This window comes from Pipistrellus kuhlii, unplaced genomic scaffold (genome assembly GCF_014108245.1).
Source record: "Pipistrellus kuhlii isolate mPipKuh1 unplaced genomic scaffold, mPipKuh1.p scaffold_m20_p_7, whole genome shotgun sequence".
NCBI lineage: Eukaryota > Metazoa > Chordata > Mammalia > Chiroptera > Vespertilionidae > Pipistrellus > Pipistrellus kuhlii.
This window is the reverse complement of record NW_023425573.1, coordinates 30783999-30810915: the sequence shown is the minus strand read 5'-3', so window position 1 is coordinate 30810915 and position 26917 is coordinate 30783999. Positions and strand designations below refer to the sequence as shown.

General features: G+C 43.7%; 1 protein-coding gene and 1 pseudogene across 4 annotated transcripts in view; one reads left to right on the top strand and one right to left on the bottom strand.

Moving 5' to 3' along the window:
- The window catches only part of FARP2 (FERM, ARH/RhoGEF and pleckstrin domain protein 2), a 95432-nt gene that overhangs the window by 28703 nt on the left and 39812 nt on the right, over positions 1-26917 (bottom strand). For all 4 annotated transcript variants that reach the window (XM_036421067.2, XM_036421063.2, XM_036421066.2 and 1 more), the window contains exons 5-14: positions 26791-26833; positions 25720-25798; positions 23244-23341; positions 20916-21030; positions 20253-20400; positions 13178-13273; positions 10833-10996; positions 10130-10198; positions 9616-9673; positions 8699-8948 (exon numbers count right to left, since the gene is read on the bottom strand). In XM_036421067.2, the coding sequence (XP_036276960.1) occupies positions 8699-8948; positions 9616-9673; positions 10130-10198; positions 10833-10996; positions 13178-13273; positions 20253-20400; positions 20916-21030; positions 23244-23341; positions 25720-25798; positions 26791-26833 (1120 nt within the window). The remainder of the gene's footprint in view (positions 1-8698; positions 8949-9615; positions 9674-10129; positions 10199-10832; positions 10997-13177; positions 13274-20252; positions 20401-20915; positions 21031-23243; positions 23342-25719; positions 25799-26790; positions 26834-26917) is intronic.
- Positions 3263-5500, top strand: LOC118709165 (annotated as a pseudogene).

Here is a 26917-nt window from a genome sequence, read left to right as displayed (position 1 = left end):
TAACCGATAACATTGTGATACTGTGGGTCATTTTTCCTGCTTGGTGCCTGCTGGGTGTGGGGTTTCCACTGTGTGTGCACACATATGGGTGTCCCAGGGAGCTCTGTCTTTGTTCTAATAAACAACACCTTTTGTCTCAAACTTTGAGAAGCTGTGACTAAGATCCTCTAAACTATTGGATCAATGATAGCAAGGTTCCCAAAGCAAACTATTCAATAAATGAAAATGTCTGTAGGTGACTTTCATTAGAAAAAAAAAAGTAATCTGAAATAACATACTTCAAATATAAAGGCCATACAGTGTTACTCTCCTTACAGGCAACCTACAGAGCCAATAGAGAAATGCTTTTGAGCTGTGTCTTAAAGTCTGGATTTGTCACAGAGGTGTCTCTCTGAGGATCCACTTGCTTCCATCACCACTTCATTCCCAAACTGGGGCACTGGGCAGTGGTGGCCTCGGTCAGGGAGCAGGGCTGGCCTGACATGGGAGGGAATTGACTTTCGCTTGGTGACCCACCACCCTCTTCTCTCAGTGAGGCATGTGCCAGTCACCTTAAAAGCTGAGGAGACTCCCCCCGCCCCCCCCCCACTCCTGTGCAGCACAGAATAGCCCAGAGGGAGCAAATGCTGCTGCCCAGGAGGCAGGGGGTGGGGTATCACCAATCCCATGACCCAAGTGTGGCTGGAGCGCAGGAAAGCTCTGGGGAAGCAGCAGAAAGTATGTTAGCCGAGTGGGAAACAAGTTCAGAGCTGGAGTAAAGACTGTCCAGAATCTGAACTGAGGCTACAGCATGGGCCAGGGATTTTATAGGGTGGGTTCTAGCCAACTGGGTGGGAAAGGCAATCATGTTCTTTTTTTCAGAATTAAGAAGCCAACAGCATGTGTTCTGTGCACAGGACCAGCCCAGGGACCAGATGGTTCAAACCTAGGCTGCAAACAGTGCTGCCCTCAGCCAGAGCCTCAAGCTTAGAGCAGGCAACTGCCATTCACCTGTGCACCTGACCACGCAGCTGGGCTGGCCGACAGAAAGTACTGAAAGTTGGCTAAGGCTGAGAAAAGCAAGCCCTCTCCTTGCTGTCACTGGCCTTCAGGGCATGTTGTCCACATCTGAAACAGATAATGCCTGATTGCTGCTCAGAAGCCTATAAAGTGAAGAGCCGTTTCAGGGATTCATTTAACATGGGAAATAATATTTAATTATGTAAATCAAAACTATAACCAAATAGAGGGAAAGAAAGCTAAAAAGCCCATTTAAAAATTCATAGTAAATATGTCCTTATTTTATTGAATAAACAATTAAAAAATTCTGAATTAGTACATATCTGCACATTTATAAATGGCAATTTCAATGGAAAACAAGCTTTATAAGTACCACAAACCAGGCAACATAATGTTTCTTTAAAGAATGAACAAGTTCAAATGCATAATGAAACGCCAGTTCCTTCTCTCCATTTTCTCTAGAGGAATGTAGATGCTTTCATGCAAAAAAAAAAAAAAAAACCCAGCACCTGGGAACACTTAAGGCACAGCTACTGTGTGACAAGAGGGGCCAACAGAGGCCACCACAGCGAGGTGTGACAAGCTTTGTACCTTCAGGACAAGGGCCAAACAAAACCCTGGCAAAGTAAGACTCCATGGCTTTGGGAACAGATGTTAAAGTCCTCAATTTTAAGTGCCTGAGGAAACACTAACATTTCGTCTATGAAGTAAATGTTCTAGTGGAAATTTAAGTTCCATGATGAGGAGGGAATAACCGTACCGAGAAGACATCGGACTTGGCACCACATGTCACCTACACGTAACACAGGAGAACGGTTCACGTGCTGTGTGTGTACAGCACAAGGTTGTCACCGTGGCACGGGACATTTCCAGTCACCCGCTGGGCAGCAGGAGCCGCGAGCCTGCGCTAGGAGCAGTGTTCCTGCACAGAAAGCCATTCAAAAGGCCTTTGCACGAGGACAATGACGGGCGTGACATAATCAACAGGCTTAAAGGTCTTTCATATTAAACTTCTTTGGTGTGCTCTTTTTATTGCCCACCTCCCTGTCATTATATTTTGTAAATGTGTGTTCAGTGGAAAAGGGAACCCCAAGCTGATTCTGTACTTAGAGAGGAAAAAGAGGTGCTCCCACTGCACATTATATTGTCCCATGCACCACTCTTCCCAACATGGAGCTATGCTGCTGTTAGACTTCAACATTCATAGATTGGTAGAATACCTGGATTTGAAAGCTTGAATACAAAAATAGATTTGGTAACTTATAAAAATAAATATTCTACCTAAAGCAGGGTGCATTAGAGGTGGACTCCGTAGGGACAACAGGCACAGCCTGCTGGGGGCCTGGCAGTGTGAGGATGGCACAGGCCTGCGGTCAGCTGGCCCTGGGTTGAGTAAAGGATATCAACAGATGAAAAGGAAAACTGGACAATTATTATGTCATCCAGGAAAATGGATCCACCCTCCCCAGGTGGTGTCACCGCATAACACAAGGGCTTCTCATGATCATGGCCCTCACTCTGAGCTGTTCTGGATGTCTTGAGTATTTGCTAAAATCACCTCTTACTAAGGTCAAATACAACAAGGTCACTGATTACACAACCTGCCTTGAGTGGAAAGCTACAAGGTGAGCAGGAAATGTGGTCCTTTCCAAAGCAGTTCCTCTGGGTCCAGGGGGTGTGCGCAGGGATGTTTACAAACCCTCAAAAATGAAAGGAGCTATGAGCAATAACCAAAGAAAGCCACAAGTGATTTTAAAGTAAATCATTTCATTATAAAGGAAAAACTGTAAACTCAAAAATATTATGAACATGCTGGAAAGTAAAATTTAATAATTTCTGCCAAAAATCTAAACTTGGACCTGAAAATGACGCCTACATCAGCAATGTCCACGGAGCGTCTTTCCTGTGCTGTGGGCCCCCCAGGGGAGGGAGGGCAACGGCTAGTGAGTTCCAGATCCAGCCCAAGGTGAGCGGCCCGAGGGGCAGGCCAGCTGTGGGCATGAGGAATGACCACTTCTTCCACAAGCCACTGGCACATAGAGGGGTCTTCTACTGACAGGGGAGCTGAGGTACCAGCCACATGTGACAAGCACTTGAACAAATCAAATAGTAACAAGTGCTTTAGACCAGTGTGCAAACCAAGCCTGTGTGCAGTGTTAGATGATGCCGAGGGCTCTCTGGTCTGTATGACTGTTTGTGTGGGATACATAAGACGGCATCCTTGTCTCAGACATGTGCAGAAATTCAGAGGGAAGTTGCCATCATGCAAGGGACCCACTTCAAGTACTGCAGCCTCAAAACAGGAGAAAAGGGGTGTGTGGTCAAGCTTTAGGAACACTGAGTGGTGGGGGACTGTTCATTCATTCCTTATACTACCATTCTTGTTTCTGTAAATTTGGAAAACTTCATAAACAAAGAGCTAAAAAATAATCTCTAGAAAATAAAGTTTCATTGAAGAAACCAAACCAAATCCTTTTATGGGAAGGCCTGGGCAGAGGTCTACACAACGTGTCTTCAGAATCTCAAGAGCATGACCCACCACCTGCAGCCTGGCTACACTCAGGAGTGGCCACCAGGCCTGCCGTAGGGCTGACTCAAACCCATATCAGACCTGCTACTCAGGCACTAGTGTGGGTGCCCTAAAAAAAAGGAGAGAGACATTGATTAGCTGCCTCCCACATGCACACCAGCCAGTGACCGAACCTATAACCCAGGTTGACATGTCCAAACAAGGAGCTCAAAGATGCTCATCTTCCCTGGTTAAGCTTCTAGAAAGGATAGGGAACTACTTAACAAATGATTGAACCTACAAGATATGGGACCTTGGGTGAAACCAACTAAGAAATAGACCATGCCTTTACTGCTTACTCCAACATGTTGAATACTGAGTTACAAAGAAGGGAACATCTTAGCTGAACTCCTTGGCTCAGATAAGTGACTTAAGGGGGCACCTCTGGCCTCTGCACCTCACTTAGTGACTTTAGGCTTAGCAAGAGGAGCTGGTGGCTATCAGCTAAGCAAGGTGGAAGCTATTGGGCACCCGCTTCCAGCACGGATAAGGCTGTGTGACTGATGCCATTTGCAGATAGAACATCTGGAGCAAATGATAGCCACTGTGTACAGGGCCTGCTATTCTCTAGAGACTGCCAACTGGAAGAACCACTAGGAGACTCAAGTACCAGTCTGATGCCTTCTACAGAGAGAGGCATTCTCAGCAGGAAACCTATGCTGGATCGGTATAGCCCATCTAAGGCAAATGCTGGAAGGGCAGAGTGCCTGTGTGCTGGCTATGGGCCACAGTGGTAAGGAAGGTGCACACAATGCTGGGCAGCCCAGAATAACCTGGATGATTCCCCGGCTCTCATGGAATTCCCACAGCTCACCCAGAAGGAGGGTGCCAGAGACCTACCAGGAAAAGGTGTTAGATCTCTTAAACCCTGTCTCTGGAGACCTCGTGATCTGAGAAGATTGTTGAGGAAACATACTTATTTCGGCCTCATACTGAAGATCATCACTAGTTTTGCTGATTTTGAGCAGCACTTCCTGCCAGCGCTCCTCCCATAGTCATGTTGTGTTCCTGGTTCAGGTAAATCAGCGAGAATGCTTGGCCTCATTTCCCCAGTGAGAGGGGAAACTACTTGATTGAATTGACTAGCTCAGAGGACAACCAGTACAGAGGCAACAAGGGCTTGAGGTTGAAGGACAGCAGAACCATCAACTCCTTCTTTGTACTGGGCAAGATGGTGGATATGCTGAACCAGAGTCTCCCTCTTGTGCCTTACCAGGACAGCAAGCTCGCTCTCTTATGGCATCCTCATTGCCAACACTGCCCCCGAGAGATGCTTCTACCTAGACATAGCCTCTGCACTCTACTCTGCTGCCAGGGTCAAGGAGGTGATCAACCGACCTTTTACCAATGAGAGCCTACAGCTTCTTGTCTTGGCACCTGTTAACTATTTCAGAAAGAACTGGTAGGCCCTTCAGAGGCAAAGAGAGCCCAAGGCCTGAGGAAGAAGAGATTGGGAATCTTGAGCCCCCGGTATATTCAGCCTGTTCCCCAGAAATTCAGCCCCTACAGAAGATGATTAGCATGGACTGGCCATGTGTAGCACCTCCTGAGCTTAAGCCATCTGCTGGGCTGCCAGGGGACCCTGCTGCTGAGCACCCCAATGGGAGAGTGAATGGTGATCATGGAGATAGTGGAGAAGGATTTGGCAGTCCTAGCCGGTTTGGATCAGTGGATAGAATGTCGGCCTGTAGACTGAAGGGTCCCAGGTTTGATTATGGTCAAGGGCACATGCCTGGGTTGTGGATTCAATCCTCAGTAAGGGGCATGCAAGAAGCAGCCGATCAATGATTCTCTCTCATCATTGATGTTTCTCTCTCTCCTTTCCTCTCTGAAATCAATAAAAATACATTAATTAAAAAAAGAGAAGGATTTGGCAATTGAAAAGCTTAATTAAGATGAAAACAAAAAACAAAACTGGAAGCCAAGGTGCGGGCCCAGGAAACTGTGGACCCAAAAGAGGAAGAGAATTGCTCTCCCACAATGCTCTGACCCTCTTGCCCACTGCACGGTCACAGTGGCTAAGCCCCTCAAATCTGTGGTGATTCTCCTACAACAGATTCAGGAGCAGGCAGCATCCCCCAATGCCAACGTCCATATCCTGAAGAAGAAAAGCCACAAGAGAAAGATGTAGTGCCTGGATGCCAGAAAGAAAAGGCTGAGGACCATGGGAGCTACAGGTCAGCCCGGAACTACTAGCCCATGGAAACCAAAAAGTACTGAAAATGCGGAATGAAGGCCAGCCTGGGATCTGCACTGCCTGCAATGCAGTGGCCAAAAGAAGGCCCAGCTCATCGTGGTCTGGAGGGAGCTCCACGGCTCCTTCAGCCAGATGGAGGACTTGGCATGTGTGAAGGTCATGTCAGGAAAACAGCTGGAGTCTTTCCTGAAGGTGAATATTTGGTCTCACTGGCCCTGCCTGACTGCCAGCTCTTCTTTCCCCTTGGCATTTCCCCCACCTTTTTCAGTCCTTGTATAACCACTTCTTGTATAAATAGTTTAACTCCATCAAAAAAAAAAGAAAAAAAGAAAAATAGGGCAACTTGCTAGTTGAAAGCATCATTGGGCAATAGCAGGTGGAGGATTGGGCAGCCCTCATAGGACTGAGACCCAAGAAAAGTATTCTAGATGTATATGCTCATTGTCTTCACCACACAAGTCCAAGCTTTGCTTTCTGAGTGACACAAAGAGGAAAAATGTCCTGAATAGGTTACTCTAACGAGCAATTCTGACATCGCCTTTCTCATCAGAGTTGCACAGTCTCTTCTCAGAGATCAGCCAGCCCCCTCGGAATCAACCCTGTGCCTTGAGGTGGGTCTGGAGCTGAAGGGAATGGGCAGAAGCCGCACACCCGAGACACCAGTCCAGAGACCTGGATGAGAGTTAGACTGCAGTTTAGTTTTAAGGCAGCTACAACACCCAGGCAATTTCTCAATACACTGTGCTAAAACCCCACCAGTATTGGACCGGCACTGATAAGAAGAGAAAGAGTGAGCCTCACAAGAGGCCCAGGGCAACTCTGAGTCCCTGAGAGCACGTGCTGTCACACAGCAAACCCACCCAGGCAGAGCTACAGTCTCACACAGGAGTAGAGGCCGTAGGCTTAATGTCACCACAGGACTTGGAAGCAAATAAACCTTTAAACATGGTACTGCTCTCCTAGGTAAGAGCAGGAAGAATAAACAGAAAACAAAGCCTAATCTGTGGACCTGACAAATTGAACAGTATGTGCCCAGGGCTGGAGTGCAGTCACCTGAGGTCCTGACTGCACTGCAGGGGTTTCCTCCTGACATCCACAGAGGATGAGTACAGTGCGGGCCGCGAGCATCTGCCCACCTTCCACAGCGGTGTAGATGGGCACTGTACGGCCACCTCCACCTGCTTTTCCCACGGCCGGGGACAAGCCCATCTCCACGCAGGGGCTATGAGAGACGGCTTGTGACTGTGTCTGACACAGCCCTGGCCAACAAGAAACAACACTCCTAAGGAAAGCGGGAGCCCCTGGATGTTCACGGGGTCCTGGGATGTTTATTTGTTTTAGCGAGTAACCCACTCTATTAGTCCCAAGGAAACAGTTGTTGGATGCGAGCTTACACTACAACTCTCAAGCCGACCGGTGTGTCTGGTTCTGTTTTTCTGTAACCAAATATCTGTTATACCCCCAATTAAGCTAAACAGAAAGAAAGAGTTCAATTGCATTTTAAACCAATGCCTCTCCAAGCCAACTATCTAACCATAGCACTCTTTCTGGGTCTCAAGTCATTAATGGGACAATGCCTTTGGCACTGAGACCAGGATTTGGCTCACTCAGGACTTCATGCAGTGGCTGGACAAACCAGGCAAAGCCTCCATCCCAATGACCCATCTTTCAAAGCAGCCTCAAAAGGCAGACTACACACATTCTATTAAAGATCAACATGAGTCAGATGGTGTGACATTGAAAGTGGACAGCATCAGCTTTCAGCTGAATAAAAAAACAGCCAAAAAATACAGCTGCAAGACTAATTCACCAGCTCCCAGGGGGACTAGCTGCAAACACTTATCTATTTTAAACTTGCATAGTTTTAAACATCCCTCCAAGTGTAAGTTTTAATTCTGTGACATTCAAAACAGAATACTGGACCAGAGAATTGGGAGAAGAAAGAATCCCTAGCTATGGATACAAGCCAACAGTCTGAACTCACTGCATGAGCAGGTGCAGAGCAGCCTGTGAAGGCTGGAGTGGTCAACATGGGCTTTGATTTACCTGCTCTCCTGGATTCACATTCTTTAAATTATTCTGCAAATCGAAAATGACTCTCTCTCCACTCGTCTGTGCAAAAGAGTTGCCAAAAAAAAGGCTCACATCCAGGGGGGACTCAGCCTCGGATCCCCAGGAGTCTGTGTCTGTGCTGCTGGAGTCCTCAGCCGTCGTGGGCGGGTAACTGAGCTGCTCTAACTGGTCGAGGATGTCGTTGAACTGAAAGGCCGAGCTGGCCTCAGAGCGCACAGAGCAGGCGGGGAAGTTGGCCATAGAGCTGGCCTCGGACTGGTTGGTGGAGCTGGGTGTGTGCACGGATAGGCCAAGCAGTGGGATGTGGCTGAGGGAGCTGCTCTGGGAGGGGCTCAGCAGGCTCTGCATCAGGCTGGCCTGGGCCTTCACCTCCAACAGCTCCGACGTGTCTGAGGGGTGCACGCTGCCAAAACCACTCTCTCCCCCAAACTCAAAGCCATGCTCTACGCTCATGGGTGCTGCCTCAGTGCAGTACCCGTCTAGGCTGAACTGGGAAGAGCCTGGGTGACCACACAAAGGGGTTTGAAGGGCCAAACTTCCATATGGGCAAGAAAATGCCTCAGAGCCTCCAGCAAAGAAAGAGATGTCTGCTGGATCATCATCTATGAACTCCTCAGACACCTGCAGCTGGGTGTTTGTCAATGTGAAAACAGGGCTCCCCCCAATGCCCTGCCGACCACATGGGTGCTCCCCCAAGGAGGGGAATGAACCCATGGTCAAGTCTCCCTTGCTGTTGTCATTTTTACCAGCAGCTCTGCACTCACTGCTGCCACCCCCTGCACCCAGGGCTAAGGTACTGTGACTCTGCCCCCTAGGACTGCTGGGGCTGCAACTCCTCACAACACGACAAACCCCAACACCTTGACAAGGCTGGAGCGCAGCGGGCCCTGGGGGCTGGGCCTGTCTCATGTCGGGTCCTTCCATGGCTTCGCAGCCCCTCTCTGCAGCCGGCCTCTTGGTGTGGGGAGCCTGGGGCTCCATCAGGGAGATGATGCTGTCCTTGATATTGGGCTGGCCAGGAAGGGCAACTGGGGAGGTAGGGACTGAATAGAAGGAGGCATGTGTTGATGGGGATGCAGAAGTCCTCATGCCCTCAGTGAAGGAGATGCTCTGGGGATCAAAATTAAGAAAAGAAAAATAGGAACATAATTTTACAAATCACCATTAGAAAGTTGCAAAACAAACTGGGCCCAAATTAATAAGTCCACACATTTCTATCACAACTTCCACAAAGAAGGGCAGTGGGTCAGACTTTTTTACCAAAGACTTGTCATGCCCACAGGTGTCCAAAAGGACCAGGATCATCTGTGTACAACACCTATCCCTGAAAATAAAGACTGCCGAGAGAACTGAAAAAGCTGGCCTCGGAATCCTGTCACCTGGGAGATGACACATAGATTACATGGTGAGGTTTGCTCCCCAGCCTTTTGTCTCCATGCGTCTAATTGACATGAGGGTCATGTGACATGGGCTTCTTTGTGATCTGCTAGTTTTAGTGACATGTTTTGAATATGTCCCTGGTCACACTGTTCTTCTAGAAGACTTGTAATGGCTCCTGAGTAGTGCATCAAAGGGACACAAGGAACACTGACACCTGTCTCCACAAATGAAGCCTTCTCTTCACTTAGGACTCCCCTCTGCAGACAGAGTCCCAGGGCTGGAATTGCTGTGTAAACGATACAACTAGTTTTGAGACCCTTGTTACAACATTGCCAGATTATTTCCCAAAAGCGTGCAGGGGATTGGCATGGTATCCATTTTAATCAAAAGGACTTACCTGCTTTGGCAATTCTGTACTCGGAGCGCGGCCCGACATCCGCGTCCTGCTGTGTCTTCTGCAAACAGAGAACAAGCTGTGAGCCGCCCTCTGGATTCTTGCTTTGCCCACAAGGAAGAGCTCACACAGAAATGTGGCTAAGACTCTGATTATATGCCAAAAGGCATCTAACTAGAAATGGGCAGGAGAACAGAAAACAAGAACAGGAAATAAAAAATAGATGTCTCAGAGAGGCAAAACTGTCCTCCCACACTGAAGGAACAAGGTGAATGTTCAGATTAAAAGCTTATTATACTATGTAAAAACATATGTAAGCTAAGCTATGCAGACTAGAAACTAAAAGTAATATCCATATCTGATACAATAACTGTATATTGATATTACAAATAAACAACTCAAGTTTCAAAATACATGCTTATGTATCTGAAATGACTTTTATTCAAATAAAGGTTAAATACTTAAAATATTAATTTTAAAAGCATACACTTTATATCCTCAAGACCACGGAGCTTACCTTTCATATGAAGTTCTTGTCATCACACCGTCTTTGACATAATCTACTAGTTGTTTCTGAGTTCTTCCACTGTGAACAAAGGTTCAGACATTTAAGAAAAGAATCAGTGGTAATTTGCGGCATTAATTTTTCACAAAGGCAAGACTTGCCCATCCTTCCTCATAACCCTGTATACACATTTTAAAGTTGTGCTGTGTAATAAGCATAACCAATTTTCTAAACGAAGTTTTTATTATAATACATCTACTTTTTCCACTATCTTATTTGATATTAGAGGCCCAGTGCATGACATTCACACACTAGGGGGGGGAGTGGGGTAGGGGTAGTCCCTCAGCCTGGCCTGCGCGCCCTCAGTCTGGGACCTCGAGGGATGTCCGCCTGCATCGGAGGTGAGAGAGGCTCCCGCCACTGCTGCTGTGCTCACCAGCTGTGAGCCCAGAGACAGCGCTAAGGAGCAGCGAGCCTGCATTGGGCATCTGCCCCCTGGTGGTCAGTGTGTGTCATAGTGATTGGTCCTTCTGCCATTTGGTCGATTTGCGTATTAGCCTTTTATTATATAGGAGGGTGCTTTCTCCAGTGTGACAGTAGCTACCTTCTGTATGTAATTCTCTGAAACGTCTTACGACATTTTCCTGAACCAGGGATATTCTGTTCTCTGTTCTACAAAGCAGCCCAGTCCTGCCAGGCCATGCGCTGCCCCCACCTGTATCTGAAGGAGGAGCCCCTGCTGAAGAGGACGGCCTTAGCCTTTGGCTTCGGTTGATCAAAGAGTCTAAAGAAGGTATGATACTCCACACAGATCTTCCAGAAGTTTTTACATTCATCTCTGCTACCCAACAAGAACTCCAGTGTGTCCTGGTAAGGTCCCTAGAAATAAATACAAAGGTTCAAGTAACTAATTCAATGAGGGAGCAGTTCAGAAAACAGGCTATTTCAAAGTTAAAAATTAGGAAAATGTTTTTCTGAAAATTGTACATAAAGATTTCTGGTTCCCTATACATTTAAGAGAAGAAAAATACCACACACACACACGCTCTGTTTAACTATCAGAACATGTAGCCCCCATAATCACCCCACTGTGGACATCCTGGAGTGTCCCCTTGTCAGATTTCCCAGAGGGATGAGGGCACCTCCTGTGACGGTAGACATGCTTGTCTGTTATTACTGAACCATTTTCAGTGGGATGATGTCCAGGCTCACAAACATCACCATGAAGAAATTATTGCATTACCTTTCACAGTTATTCCTGGAAATGTTATACTGAGCTCTCAGAGAATGCAGTTTTAACCTTCTGATATATATTATTAAACTACATTCCAGAAAGACTCTAATACTTTGATTCCTAGAGTTACTCCTTAGGCAAATATGTCAAACTCGAGGGATGTGTGCAGTCCGTGACGAATATTTTTGCAGCCCAGCCAATATAATGGTATGTAAGAAACGTTTTAATAAAAATTATGTAACTTTATTTTCACAATATCCTGTTATACATAATTATTAACAAACTACAACGTTTACTAATGACTACTATAATTGTGTTGCATTCATTTCCCTTACGTGCAGGCACACCATTTCTCTAATACTAGCAGCGAGTATTTTAGCAGCCAATTGCCATGTCATTAGTCTTGGACTGGCTTGTTTGGTGTGTGCAACAGAAAATATTTCACTTTCGGAGAACACGAAAAATAGATTTATTTGCATTATTTGTGCAGTTATTCAGTATCTGGCACGTTAATGTTCAAGAAAAAATATTAAATTTTATTAAAATGTCCTATTATTTTATGTTAACGATTACTCATTTATTTCAGTCCGTGGTATTCAGCATGTCTCTATTAAAATAAACTTACATTTCTATGAAAATGGAAGCTTTTTTTTTGCGGCTTACAAAAACTTAAACCTTGTTTATTTGGCCTGTGTTAGCCTTTGAGTTTGACATGCTTGCTATTAGGAATTTAAGTGCTTGGGGATGGAAAAAGGCAACTTTACCAAGTGCAGCAATAGACAAGGTTCTGAACTTTGAATATTAAGCTATTCTAATTAATAGCTGCTGTGCTATCTTGAGCCATAATTCTCTTCTTTCCCTGTCTTTTCAGAGTAACTGTTGGAAACATTTTTTTAACCTACAGAGAAAACAAGCAGTCTTTTGCTTGTGTTTTGTCTGTTTTTGGCATTCCTTGTATTTCCTTTCAACCAAGGAAGAGAGTTCTGAATAATAAACAATTAGGCACCCTCTCACAGACAGCCTGTGGCTTGACCTTGACAAAAGCCCTTGATAATGAAGTGCCTGTGAATTCTCAAGGCAGCCCTTCCTCTGGACCAGCCCAGGCTCTGAATCCCCACCACCAACGCTGTGTAAACCCTCCCGGCCTCTTAAGTTTCCATCCAGCAGGTGGCTCAGCTAATCTTTCATCCTCTAACTTCCTCTGTACATTGTAAACGTAACAATTTGAACATATGTGAATAGTTTGAAGTACTGAATTTTTGCCAACTATCAGTTGTATATACACTTTTTCCATTTTTACTCCTTTCTATAAATTCATAGACAATCACTTTACTGATTAATAATCTCAATAGGAAGGAATATTTATTTTCTGAAAAACCAAGCTCCTTCATTTAGAGCTATTAAAAGGGTCAATTTCTGAGCCACAGATACATGAGAAAGTGGGGAACGCCCCTCAATTAACTCTGAACATTACTCGGTTTTGCTACAGGGCTCCAATCATAGCTCACACTTTGCATCTCAACTCCATTACTTTGAGCACAAAAGCCTGTAACATCCAGTAGTCTCAGCAGCCCCAGGGCTAGTCAGGCACCTTCTCAGGGTCACCCAGCCCTGCAGAATCTGCTCCTCCCTCCCCCACCCCATGTCCCACTTTCACCAGAGAACTGCTGGGCAGACCAAGGAGAGCCCCGCCAGACCCCAACCCGAATGCTGTCCTTAAATCCCAGTGTGCATTATGCTGAAATGATTTATGGAGCAACTAATAACTCGCTATTCTAGCGCAATACATTCTCTGACAATTTAACAACTCAAAATATAATCCTTACATGAACTTCTGGGTGGAGCTTGATAAGGAACCTTTTCCTCTTGAAGCTGAGTTTCCGGACCCGGGACCAGTTGAAGGTGTTGATTTTGGTGGTGCACTGAAACCCAAGAGCAGACACTTATCAATATGGACACAGACTCAGGAACTAGAGAATGTGTAAATGACATCCTTGCCAGACAGCATAGCAATGCACATGGTCTTTAACAATCACATTGGGAATGACTCTGAATTAAAATATCGAAACTACCTACTAATTGAACTGTTTTAGAAAAATAAATTGATTTCTTGGATGAATCTTTATTATAACAAGTTCTTTTCTATTATTGTTAATATTAAGCATTTAAAAAATATATTTTTATTGATTTCAGAGAGGAAGGGAGAGGGAGACTGATAGAAACCTGAATGATGTGAGAGAGTCATTGACTGGCTGCCTCCTGCACACCCCCTATTGGGGATCGAGCCCGCAACCTGGGCATGTGCCCTGACTGGGAATTGAACCATGACCTCCCAGTTCATAGGTCAATGCTCAACCACTGAGCCATGCTGGCTGGACAATATTAAGCATTTTCAAAGCTCACCCCTGCAAGAAGGCTTGACGGTCAGGAAAGGGGAAGGGATAACAGTGGATGTTGGGCAGGGCTGCTTTTTCAGAGCCACATTTCTCAGAAGGAAAGGGAGATCAGAGTGGGTCCTGGGTGCTGAACTGAAACTAATGACATGAGCTCTTGACATTGAGCTCACCAGTGCATGGACCTGGATTTCTAGTTACCCTCTACTAAGAAGAGCAGGGTTTTAACGTCTTCCAGGGTGAAGCAGGCAAGGTAGAAAATGAACCTAGAATAGTTTGTTGCGTAAGAAAGTAAATAAGTGCTTAGAAATAATGGGGACATGTCACAAGGACACAGGAACCAGCTCGAAGGGCTAAATGTGGGACATTTTAAAAACCACAATAATGATAAAAACATAATAAAATATTAGATTATAACCCATGTCATTACAATTTGAACTTAATGCAATTATAATACAAATCCAAAATCCATAGTAACATAAAGAAACTAAACAAATGTGGAGAAAACTCTTCTAGGAGAGACAAAAAAGGGAATTTCCAGAGTTGTCATTCAGCATCCATCATAGTAATCCAACTAGGAGGTAGTGGGATGAGGTCTCAAAAGTATCTCCATAAAATACTTATTAATTACAAAAGATGAATAGTAACTTTCAGTAGAGAAGCCTGGGGACACCATCTGACCAAGCAGTCGATGTTGACACCACCAGCAATGGGAGAGGAGGGCTATATCACAGACTGTACCAGGCATATCCTCACGTCTGTGATTTCCTGCCCAAGAAGATGAGTCTCGAGTTTATCACTAGCAAGTACTGGACGAGCTCATATTATGGTCATTCTACAGCCTATAATGACCAGCTTATAATATTCTAAAATCTCAAGGTCAAGAGGAAGGAAGTTAGTCACTGAAGATGCTAGACCTAATGACTGAACAATGTGGACCTTAGATGGGATCTTTTGCAATGAACAAGATCGGGGCAATTGTTGAAATCTGGATAGGTGAGGGTCAGGTCGGATGAAGGAGGTCTTGTACTGCATTTGTAACTTTGCTGTAAGTTTGAAATTGTTTCAAAATAAAAAAAATCTAAATGTATTAATACTTTTATGGCATTTTCTATTCTTGATCATCGTGACCATTTACTCTTTACTGTAAACTTGAGATGGGGGACGGCAAGATAAAGTATGTTCTCCCTTTAGAGAGACTAAAAAAAATCTCTGCCATAAAAGGGAGGTAGCCCTAATAAATGGCACAATGTGGACCGACTGTGAGAACAAGGGGAGCGGTGAGGCAAGGCCAAACACCGAATGATCCCATTTCTGTGAAATGTCCAGAAGGAAATGCAGACAGAAAGCAGATTAGAGGTGGTCAGGGGCTGCTGCCAATGACTTGTGTGGATGATAAATGCTCTGGAATTAGGTAGTGGGGATGTGCAACTGTTTACACTAAAAGAACTGATTGTACACTTTAAAGTGGTGAATTTTATGGCATGTGAATTATATCACAATGGAAAAGATTCCTGACTTATGAGATGTCCTCAAGGCCAAGACATACATGTCTGGATCCAAATGAGACAGGAAGCTTCCTAGCCCCCCAACTATGGCCCAAATACTAAATTACCCTAATTTCTACTCCAGGTAAAGTATTGGAGGATTTTCGAAGATGTTCTAAAAAAAAAAAAAAAAAAAAAAAAGCCATCACAGCCAACAAAACAGCCCAAACACAAAGCAGCAGCAGCAGCAGCAGCAGCAGCAGCAGAGAACTGTTCCAGCTGCTTGCTTGCCTTCCCAGTCCCCTCCTCCTGAAATGAAAAAGCGGCAAAAGCACTTTCCGTCTGGAAGTTCCTGCCTCAGGTTCTGCATGTTTTCTCTGGTAGCCACGACTTCCTCGGCCTCTAGGATTCCTGGGTGCTGGACCTGGGATCCTGCTGGCATCTCCTTCACCTCTCCTATCTGTCATCCTTTAGCTTTTATTCTGCTGTGTGGAGACTCCCTCAACTTTGTTTTTCCAACTGTCTGGCTCTGCTAATGCTGTCACTTCTACTCTCACATGTGGAAATCTGCAGGCCGCCCTCCTCTCTGTGCCTGCATTCCACTTCTGTTTCAGATACAAGGTTTCTCTGACTTCTGCGAGGCTTTCTGGAAAATGTAATACAGTAAGTACTTAACAAGGTTCAAATCCCAAAGGCACTGAAAATGAGTCCATGAAGTCAGCCTCTCATCCCTTTCCAAAGCCTGCCACCTGCCACAACTCACTCGCTAGAGGCGATCAGTGCCACCTGCTTATTCTGTGTGGAATAAATAGAGTGTGTGGATAATTTCCTTTTTCTCCACTAGCAACCTGCAGTTTTGAGTCTTTTCTCCATGTAATGATCCATCTCGAATCTGTCTCCTCTGTCAGGACAGAGAGCTTCCACATCTTTGTACAGTTGCCCACATTCCAATACTTCACTAATGCAAACAAGGCCAGAACAAAAAATTAAAAGATGGGAGTTTTACACGTGTAATAAAGGAGTGACCCGGGTCCTCATGAGGTGACACAATGTGAAGCCTTCTGTTTTGCTGATCTGACAGGTGATGAAGGACAGTGCAGGTTTTTTTTTCTTCTATCACTGGCACTGCTTCTGTTTTTTCTGAGTTTCTTTGTCCCAACAATTTGGTTCCAGTTCTTCAAGAGAGAGGCCACGTGGATTATCCATCTATGTTTGGAAGGGAGACTGAGGAGGGCTGGAGTTTTGAGTGTGTGAATATGTTTGTCATCACCCTGTATGCTAGTCTGGGGAAATCGACAAGGGACAGGACACCCCGATGGTTCCAAATGTCTCATGGCGGATTGCTTAATAGAGAAAAACTAGTAAATACACAATGGAAAGCCAAAAAGCACTGGGAGCAGGGCTCACACATCGGCAAGACTAGACGGTGTCTCAGGTGTGGCCCCTGAGAAAGATATAACATGAATAGTGGTTGAGCTGGGAACATGTCATCTGAATTTGATCACAGAAAAACAGCTAACAAACCAAATATGAGGAACAGTCTTTTAAAAATAAAATGGGACTGCCCTGGTCGGTGTGGCTCAATTGATTGGGCATTATGCTATTCATTGATGGATGGTGGTTTGCTTCTAGTCAGGACACATGCCTAGATTTCAGGCTCAATCCCCAGTAGGGGGTTTGCAGGAGGCAGCTGATCCATGTTTCTCTCGCAACATTTCTACCTCTCTTTCTCCCTTTCCTTTTCCCTCTCTCTAAAAATCAATAAAAACATATTCTTAAACACACACACACATAAACAAAAAACATGTGACATGTCAATATAGAGGTTGCATAACAGTATACGACTTTGTCACCAGCCGTAGCAGTAGTTTAATGACTAGATTTAAAAAGCAGTGACTTAAGCATTTTACATCTTAACATAATAGTTACATATGTGCATTTTACTATTTCATTTTTTAATAATTTGTTTGGGTACCTATAGTCACTTTTAATATGGAACTTTTATTTTTTGACATACCACATTAAAAAAAAAAACATTTTGCCGAAACAGGTTTGGCTCAATGGATAGAGCATTGGCCTGCGAACTCAAGGGTCCCGGGTTCGATTCCAGTCAAGGGCATGTATCTGGGTTGCGGGCACATACCCAGTAGGGGGTGTGCAGGAGGCAGCTGATAGATGATTCTCTCTCATCGATGTTTCTAGCTCTCTAGCTCTCTATCCCTCTATCTCCCTTCCTCTCTGTTAAAAATCAAGAAAATATATTAAAAAAATAAAAAAATATGTTTTTATTGATTTTTAGAAAGAGGAAAAAGGAGAGGGAGACAGAGGTAGAAATGATGTTGAGAGGAACACTGATTGGTTGCCTCCTGCACAGCCCAAACTAGGGATGGAGTCTGCAATTCGGGCATGTACTCTGACTGGAATCAACTGGTGACCTCTTGGTGCATGGGTTGATGATCAATCCACTGAGCCACAATGGCTGGGAAATACTGTGTGTGTGTGTGTGTGTGTGTGTGTGTGTGTGTGTGTGTGTGTGAGAGAGAGAGAGAGAGAGAGAGAGAGAGAGAGAGAGAGAGAGAGAGAATATACATAACTTTTTACAAAATATATTTTTATTTATTTCTGAAAGGAAGAGAGACAGAGAGATAGAAACAGCAATGATGAGAGTGAATATTTGATCTGCTGCCTCCTGTATACCCCACACTGGGGATCGAGCCCACAACCCAGGCATGTGCCCTGATCGGGAATTTAACAGTGACCTCCTGGTTCATAGGTTGAAATTCAACCACTAAGCCATGCTGGCCAGGCAATATCACATGTTTATGTGATACTGTTGTTCCACTGATTATGTCTGGAATATAATTGATAGTATTTCCACACATGGTTTTGCTATAAATTCTGTATTGCCATTTAGGGATATAAATATATATTTTCCTATATAAAATAAATAAAAATCAAGGGGACTACAACTACATGCTCTGTATGGTCTTAGGCCAGATCCTGTTCTGGAGGAAATGAAGCTCTGAGCACACTCCTGGCCAGTTGACAAGCCTGGGAAATAAATGATGTATTAAGATGTGTTTGAGGCTTCCATGGTAATTGCATTGTGATTATGTAAGGGAAAATTCTATTAGAAAATACACACCACATTTCTTAGGGTAAAGATCCATGATAACTATCAAATGCTTCGGAAATAATTGTCTGTGCGCATGGGAACGTGTGCAACGTTTGTGTGTAAGACGGGAGGAACATGCCTATAACGGCTGGATATGGGTAAAGGGTACATGGAATCTGAGCAATTCTAATTCTTACAGCTTTTCAGCCAGTTTGAAAGTGTTACAAAAAAAAAAAAGTTTTTGTAAGAGGAGACTCTAAAATGTGGGTGCAGGCCACATTTGTGGAGTATCCCAGGTTCAACATCTGTGAGGTTCCTGCAAGGCTGGTCAGACTTTCCAGAGAGCAGTGTGTCCTGCAGCCGGCCACACTGCAAAAGGGCTGAGATGGAAGGCCTGCAGCCCGATGCACTTAGAGCACAGGCTCCCCCACCTGACACTTGGTATCTCTACCTCTGAGCTGCCTGGAGAAGAACAGGCTGCTCTGGCTTGGATATGAGGCTTCTCACAGACTATGAACGGATGAAACTAAGTTTCCGTTTCCAGCCCCAGGCTCCTCCTGGCTGTCAAGGGGTGCCCTTGTCCACTCCTGGACAGAGTGGTCTGCTCACAGCTTTCCCTCTGCAGGCCATCGAATTCCAGTCTTTTCCACCCTTCTGATCATTTCCCAACTTCCAAAATTTTGCTGATACACCTCATCTTCTGGGTTCCCTTGTTTTCACTGATTTAAATTTAAAAAGAAAAAAAATTCCTTCACTCTCATTCTGTGTGGTTTGCAGGAACAGAAGTAAATTCAATCTAGAAGTCTCTACTGTCTGCTTTTCCAACTTCCTCTGGTAATAAATGGTGAAAAGTGACAACAGCTGGATTTGGATGGACATGCGATTAGAATGTGTGGTGTAGGGACGACCAGAGTGAGCAGGTTGGGGCCTGGAATTACCTACTCAAAGGGGCATGGCTGCTAAAGTCTTTGTCTTGAATTTTATTGTTCCTATCACATCTGATGTGTGATATAACACAATTAACATTCTAAATTCAAAATTAGTTTTTTTTTCTTCTGACAAAACACTGGAAAAAATTTTTCCCCCCCCAGAACACTGAAATTTGATGGCTAGGTAAAGAAAAAGAAAGCAAGCCTGAGCAGGGAGCCTGAACAAACCAGCCACTGCAGGTGATCACAGGCTAAAAGGCCTACAGAGGAAAGAGCTGCAAGTCAGGTTCCAGAAACAAGTGCCAACTGCCACCATGTGCCCTTGGAGTCACTGTACTGGACCAGAGGTGCACAGCTGTAAGGCCCAGTGACGAGAACTCCTGATAGGGGATCAGAGCCAATGGTGGGCAGGATTGGGGAACCCACCCACAGTTTCCAACACTCGAAGGCCTACGTATACAGTTGTCAGACCCATGACACCACAGACCCTAGGGCACATATACTTAACTACAAATAAAACTCAGTAGTCATTTATGAAACTATCCAAACACAAATAATAAAAAAATGCCATAAGGCCCTACTATTACTCCATGCGGCACCTCTGGTATTTTCTAGTGTGTTCTTACCTCATTAATCTAAACGATGACTGCATCCACTCAGAGACCCACACCTGGAGGACCGAATGGAGCTATGGAGACTGCTCCAGGGAAGGGCCAGAGTCTCAGTACAAGGTTCTAAGGGGCGAACTTTCCTTCAATATTAGAAGGAACAGTGGGAACGTGATTGGATGCCCTGAGGGGCAATGGGTTCTGTGACAGTGAGGACAAAGACTAGATGACAATTTCTCTACTGGTTGAGAGGCCAGATCAGATGACAAGCAAAGCTCTCCTCCAAGTCCAAGACCTTATTCATCGGAGGAAAGATTTACTAATGTATGTAAACCCTCCTCCCCATCACAGAGAAGTTCCTAACCCTACCTGGAACACGAGGACGCCCATGTGGGACACAGCCAGGTTAATCTTGGCTCCTTCCCTGTCAGAAGCCTTGTGAAACCTGATGCCATACATTTCCAACTTCCGTGCGACCTCGAGCACCTGGAAATCTGACTCGGCCGGCGTCTGGCCCCTGTGATAAAAGACAGCAGGATCACAGCACTAAAAACAATCGGGTTCTGAGAGCCTAGCACCTCACAGAAGTGATCACACAGGAGGTTTGTGTCACGGTCATCTTCACCTCATCTACAGTGATTGCCCTGGCCCTGCCTTCTCCTGCTCATTCCACATAACTCTTCAGTCCCTACTGCTCCAGTATGTTCCCTCCAGGCATCCTTTACTACAGTGCAGAAAACTCGCCAGGGGCCAGTGTGGAGAACCCAGCACCTCAGCATTGGGCCGAGCTCTCTGTAGGGATGTCTCTACCTGCAATGGATAAGAAAGCCCACGTTGGCCACCCAGGGCTCCTGTCCTCACTCCTCCCTGGCCCTGATATCTCTTCCAGCCTTTTCTAAAGCAGAAGGCCATGTCCCCAGAGTGCCGTGGTCAGCTGTGGCTTTAGTCCAAGCCTTAATGCAGGCTTCTTGATGCACTAGCCATGACCAACTGTAGTGACAGCAGTCCACTGGCTGATTCTCACTGACTTACATGTGCTTCCGATGAAATTCTAGTATCTTCTCTAGAGAACACTCCTGATGGGGCAGGTACTTGTTGACTTTGAGGTGCTCGCGATCCAGGGTTTCATCATAATCTCCTATTTCCGCTAAGATGAGATAATAATAGTCAGTAATTTTAATTTTTAAATAAAGAAAAATATAAACTTGCTCAGTCAGTGTGGCTCAGAGGTTGAGTGCTGATCCATGAACCAGGAGGTCCTGGTTTGATTCCAGGTCAGGGCTTATGCCTGGATTGTGTGTTTGAGTCCCAGTAGGGAGCATGTGTGGCAGCTGACTGATGATTCTCTCTCATCATTCATGTTTCTATTTCTCTCTTCCTCTCCCTTCCTGTATGAAATAAATAAAACACATTAAAAAAAGAAAAATATAAACTCATGTTATTTTACTACAGATTTAGGATAAATTTTTTCTACTTTTAGTTTATGCATTTGGGTGTACAATGCCTTCTCTAAAAGTAGAAAATATTATCCTAAATATGTAGCATGGGGGGAGCAGGGGCAGGGGTAAATGGAGAATAAAGGAATTATCTGTAATACTTTCAACAGTAAAGATAAGTTAAAAAAAAAAGAGTAATATAAACAAGAGTTTGTATTTGTATTCCAAATATTTTATGCTATGAAGGCAAAATATGAAAACAGGTGAAGATAATTTCTTCTGTGTTTTGAAGAATTAAGACACAGGTGAGTGACTCCAGGGAGGCAAATGCTGGGCTTGCAAGCTTGATATGTTTGTTGTTTTACATCACACATTATCTATCCCAAAGTTGTTTCAAGACTACTATGACCAGGATAAGGTATTTTACTTGTTTCAAGATAATGTATTTTAAATCGTTTTTTTTCCTTCAGGCCTCTCAAATTCTTTAGGAACAATGTTTCTAATTTCAGTAATTCCAGGCCACACAAATGTTTTAAAAGTAGTAAAGCCCAATAATGTTAAGCAATATATTTCTTGTTTTGTCTTGAGACCATTTTAAATCCACAGTTAAGTCTCATGCATAGAATCACATTTTAGAATGGGTTTTCTATAAACTAGGTATTCTCACTCACAACCACAGCACCTCACCCACAGCAAGATGGGACCAGGACCTGCTGTGACACTGAGCCTCAGCCCCTATTCATATTTTACCAACTACCCAACTGTGTCTTTTACAAGCCCAGTTCAGAATTATGCACTGAATGTGGCTGTCAAATCAATTCAGTGGCTTTCAACCTCAGCAGCACACTTCTAAGTTGGACAAGTTATTATGACATCTCTAAGCTGTACACAGAGCCCTCCAAATGAGTTTACAGTGAAAAGCCATCTGTCTACGTGAGAAGACTTCAGGTCAAATAAAAAACAACTAAGTCACTTTGAAAACGTATGTTAATGAGAATCAACAAGTACTATCCCGTAGGAGAAAAACCATAGATAAAATTTGCTATTTGGCCCTGGCTGGGTGGCTCAGTTGGTTGGAGTGTTGTACCATACACAGAAAGGGTTCAATTCCCGGTGGGCACAATCTCGGGTCCGGATGCATACAGGAGGCAACCGATGTTTCTCTCTCACAGCGATGTTTTTCTCTTTCCCTTCTTTTCGCTCTAAAAATCAATAAAAACATACCCCCAGGGGAGAATTAAGAAAAAATGCTATTTGAAGGTGTGCCAGGGAAAGAACCAAGTAAATGATAAATTAACCCACATACGTATTAGTAAAATTTCTGAAATTTTCTACAGCATGCTTCTTACTTTCCAGCTTTCAGAAGATGTGCCTCCACCTCTAGTCCAAAAGCAACAAGGGTATTTCCTTCCTTCTGTCCCACTAGCTGGGCTTGGAAAAGCCCTGGCAAAGACCACACCTGCTTGCCAGAACCTCTTCTTACATTTCTCCTAGTTTGTTTTTGAAGTAACTACAGTTCTTCACATACTGCTGAACCTTCTCTTGTGCGAGATACTGAGGAAATATTTTCTTTTTCCTTCAGGGTTTAATGCCTAACCCATCACCAGGGGAGCTGTGACATTCTCCTCAAGGAGACCTGATTCTGGGGGTGCCATGTCAGGGTTACTGTCTGGCTTTTAGACTGAAGAGGTTTTTGGTAAAATGCGTGAAGGCACAAATGAGGGACAATCTGAAAGAATGTGTGTGGGACCGACTTTGGCCTTGAGCCTTTGTTTCTTAGCAGTGGGCAGATTGCCTTATGGAATTCCACTTTGTAGAAGTTAGTCTTCAGTTTATTACAAAATGTGTAAACTGAAAGGCCTGTTCTTTGTCAAATTCAGGAGCCCTAGGACACCTGCTGCCTGCCACACTGGCAGATACTAACACTGTAGAAGATGGGACGTGAGGAGGGCCGCTGTGGTGTCTGTGCAGGTCAGCCGTTCTTCCAACAGGTCTCTCTTAAGTTGCAAGGCAAACAAGTATCTACAAGGGAATTCAAAACATCAGAGAGATCAGCTCCAAAGGTTCTAGAACACACTCCCCACGTCTCCATCGCAGGAGAACACAGCCACCGATCCATCAGAGCAAAGTCACGAGTGACCCTTCATACCCCATAGCACTGTACACTTCAAGGAGCTCACAAATTTCTCTTACTTCTGTTACACACCAACAGTACCCATGATTTTGAGTGAAAAAGGAGAAATATCTAATTAAGATACAACTTAAAATGTGGCTATGAAACTTGTAAGCAGATTGATATTTCTTGCCTGGAATTTGAAGAACAGGGACTCCTAATACCACTGGTGAGAATATAACCAGAAAAAGCGATTTGGAAATATTTATGTATTTATTCATTCCATCAATTAGAGGCCCAGTGCACAACATTTGTGCACTCAGGTGGGTCCCTCAGCCTGGTCTGCACCCTCTAACAGTCCAGGAGCCCTAAGGGATGTCCAACTGACAGCCACCAGTCAGACATCCTTAGTGCTATGGTGGAGGTGGGAGAGGCTCCTGCCACATCGCTGCACTAGCCAGCCCTGAGCTTGGCTCAAGGCTTCTGGCTGAACGGTGCTCCCCCTGTGGGAGTGCACTGACCACCAGGGAGCAGCTATTACACTGAGCATCTGCCCCGTGGTGGTCAGTGTGCATCATAATGACCAATCATTCTGCCATTCTGTCGATTTGCATATTTCCCTTTTATTATATAGGATAATTACTGAGCACAGATTGTATTCCAGATTTCTTGGATCTGGAAATATGATGGTGAACAAGACAAACACTCCCCTCATTGGAATTCACATTTTACTGTGATATCTTAAAATGTATTGCATTTACTTAAAATTTACATGTGTGTACCCCCTGGGGTGGGGGGGAGGTGGAGGAGGGCATAGGGGGGATAAATGGTGATGGAAGGAGTTTTGATTGGGGGTGATGAACACATAATACAGTATATAGATGATTTGTTGTATAATCATGTACCTGAAACCTATATGATTTCATTAAGTTTGTGTCACCCAATATATTCAATAAAAAGGGGGGGGGGAATGTGCATACCCCTTAACCCAACAATTCCAAGAGAAATATTTCCAGAGTTCACAAAGATATGTGGAGAAGGATGTTTATTTGTAGCATTATAAGAGAGAAAAATTGGAAATAAGCTAAATATGAACTAATATATAAGAATGGTTACATAAATTAGATAGCAGCCATATATACGGTATATACTAATTGGGAAAGATGTCCACACAGGCTATGGATGTGCAGGTAATTATATCCCCCCTGAGTTTCATATGCACAGACTGCCGCTGCCCTAGGTGGCTGTGTATTGCTGGAACATGCTGGGGTCAGAGCTTCGGGGCAGAATGTGGTGCAAGGAGGGGCTACTTTTACTCTACATGGCTTCATTTCAATGTTTTTCTTCTCTTGTCCCAAGTGAGTACTTTTTTAAAAAATGAATAAACCAAGGACCTTCTGCATAAACATGGCTTGGGCCCATCATGCTGAATTAGGTAGCACTTTCTGTTATTCATCACTTTCAAGGTCTAAATATATTTAGAAGCTATTACCTTAAAAGGGATCTTTTTTTGGTGTCAGGTATTTAATATGTCATTGGGATACATTCTGTACCATAAAAACTCTTTTCCATCCTTGGGGTCATTTCCTCACCTATATAGCGAGAGGTAAACAAATGTGATCTTGGACATTTCCTCACACGGACAGTCTACTTTTCTGATGGTAAATTACCTGTGAAAACTGCACAGAGAGGTTCCTAAGACATCTAGGACAAGTCTATGTTTTGTCTGAGGGCTAAACAGTTGTCCTATTCAGCTCACACCTGACCTTGGGCTGTGAGTTGTTTTAGGTTGTTTCTTTATTCTCATTATAAAATTGGTACATAAAACATAAGGAACAACCTTCTATAATCCTTTGCTCAGAAAAAAACAACTTTTAATGTTTTCTTTCAATTATTTCTTTAAAGAATCGAGCATGAATTCAGGAGTTGCAGAAAAGAAGTCACCAGAAGTGTCTGTCCTGCCTATTCATGAGGTCTCACATACTAGGTACTTCTCCTAATTAAGTGTATTTTATTGTTAAAGAAGTAGTAGTAAATATATGGGCAAAATTCCTAAGAACTTTATGCATATGTATAAATTTATGCCCATTTGTGTTTGTGCAAGGGTTAACTGCCAGAATGCTTCTTTTCACTATTACATACGTATCACAGTTTTTATGTGTATACTGGACTCATTCATTCTTTGAATAAATATGCCCTGAACATCTGATAAGCCAGGCACTGTGGAAAACACAAGTGAATTCAAGGCCTTGCTGACAGTGGCCTCAGTTCAGAACAGGCTCTTTACCGTGTGTATTCCTCCTGCAACTGACCCGGATCGGGTGGAAAAAATTTTACTGCTAGGCGAAGCATTGCATTCTTTGGCCCTATTAAAAAAAAAAAAATTTAAATGTCACACATAAGGCCATCTCTCTGTATTGTAGTTACTATCTTTCTATGTTTTATGATATAGTTGAGCTAGTACATTCAAATGGACTGTTAAAGCAAATCTTTCCAAATGAGATGATATTAAGAAATTTCCTATACATGAAATCATGAATCCTAAGTACCATTCATATACAGTAAAGAAAAATTTTAAAACTTTTGTGTTAAATGGATATTATGCAAGAAACTTGAAGAAATTGCACATTAAAATTTTTTAAATATATTTTTTATGTTAAAAAGTTAAGATATTTACACAATTAAGAGTAATAATAAAAATTACTTTTGAATTTCTTATATACTTGACTGTAAGAAAAATGTTGTCATCACTCACTATACTGAATTGGAACAACCTGATTATTGTTTAGCTCATCTAAGCACTCAGCTTTATTGAAATGTTATAATAACATAACCATATAATTTTCACCAAAAAAAGAGGAACTGTTTGTTAAAATGTTATGGCAACCAAAATGGCCTTAGCTCATCAGTGAATAACAAAGTTACTCCTCATGTCCTTTCTTCCTCAGTTTAGTACTAAGGAAGTTAAAAAAAATTAATTAAGAGACCAACAAAAATAATGCTTACAATTAAAATGATGCTTATACTTACAGAATGGCATTAACTATTTTATTAAAATGTCAATTAAAGGAAGAACCTCAGTGTCATGTCATAACTTAAAGAGAAACTGCATACCTATTTTTGCATATTGCTTCCAAATTCGAGGCAAGTAACCTAGAACCAAAGTGAAGGATTGCCCCCCGCCCCCGCATTAAACAGCACCTTGACCTCCAGGTCCACTGCTGCTGGAGCACCCTCATGGCTATCCAGAATGGTGACAGGGAACATCTCATCATGCCTCAGATTTGAACAGTCAAGAACAAAAACAAAGCACTTTGAGTGAACAGAATTTTAAGGAATTAAAAAAAATGGGACTTACTTCGTACTTGCCTACTGATGGGTTTCATAGGTTCAAGCCAAATCTAAAGAGGATTTAAGAAGAGAGCAAATCTATGAAATAACTTCTCTATTTAGTAAGTATGCTACTAACAAGAAAATAACTATAG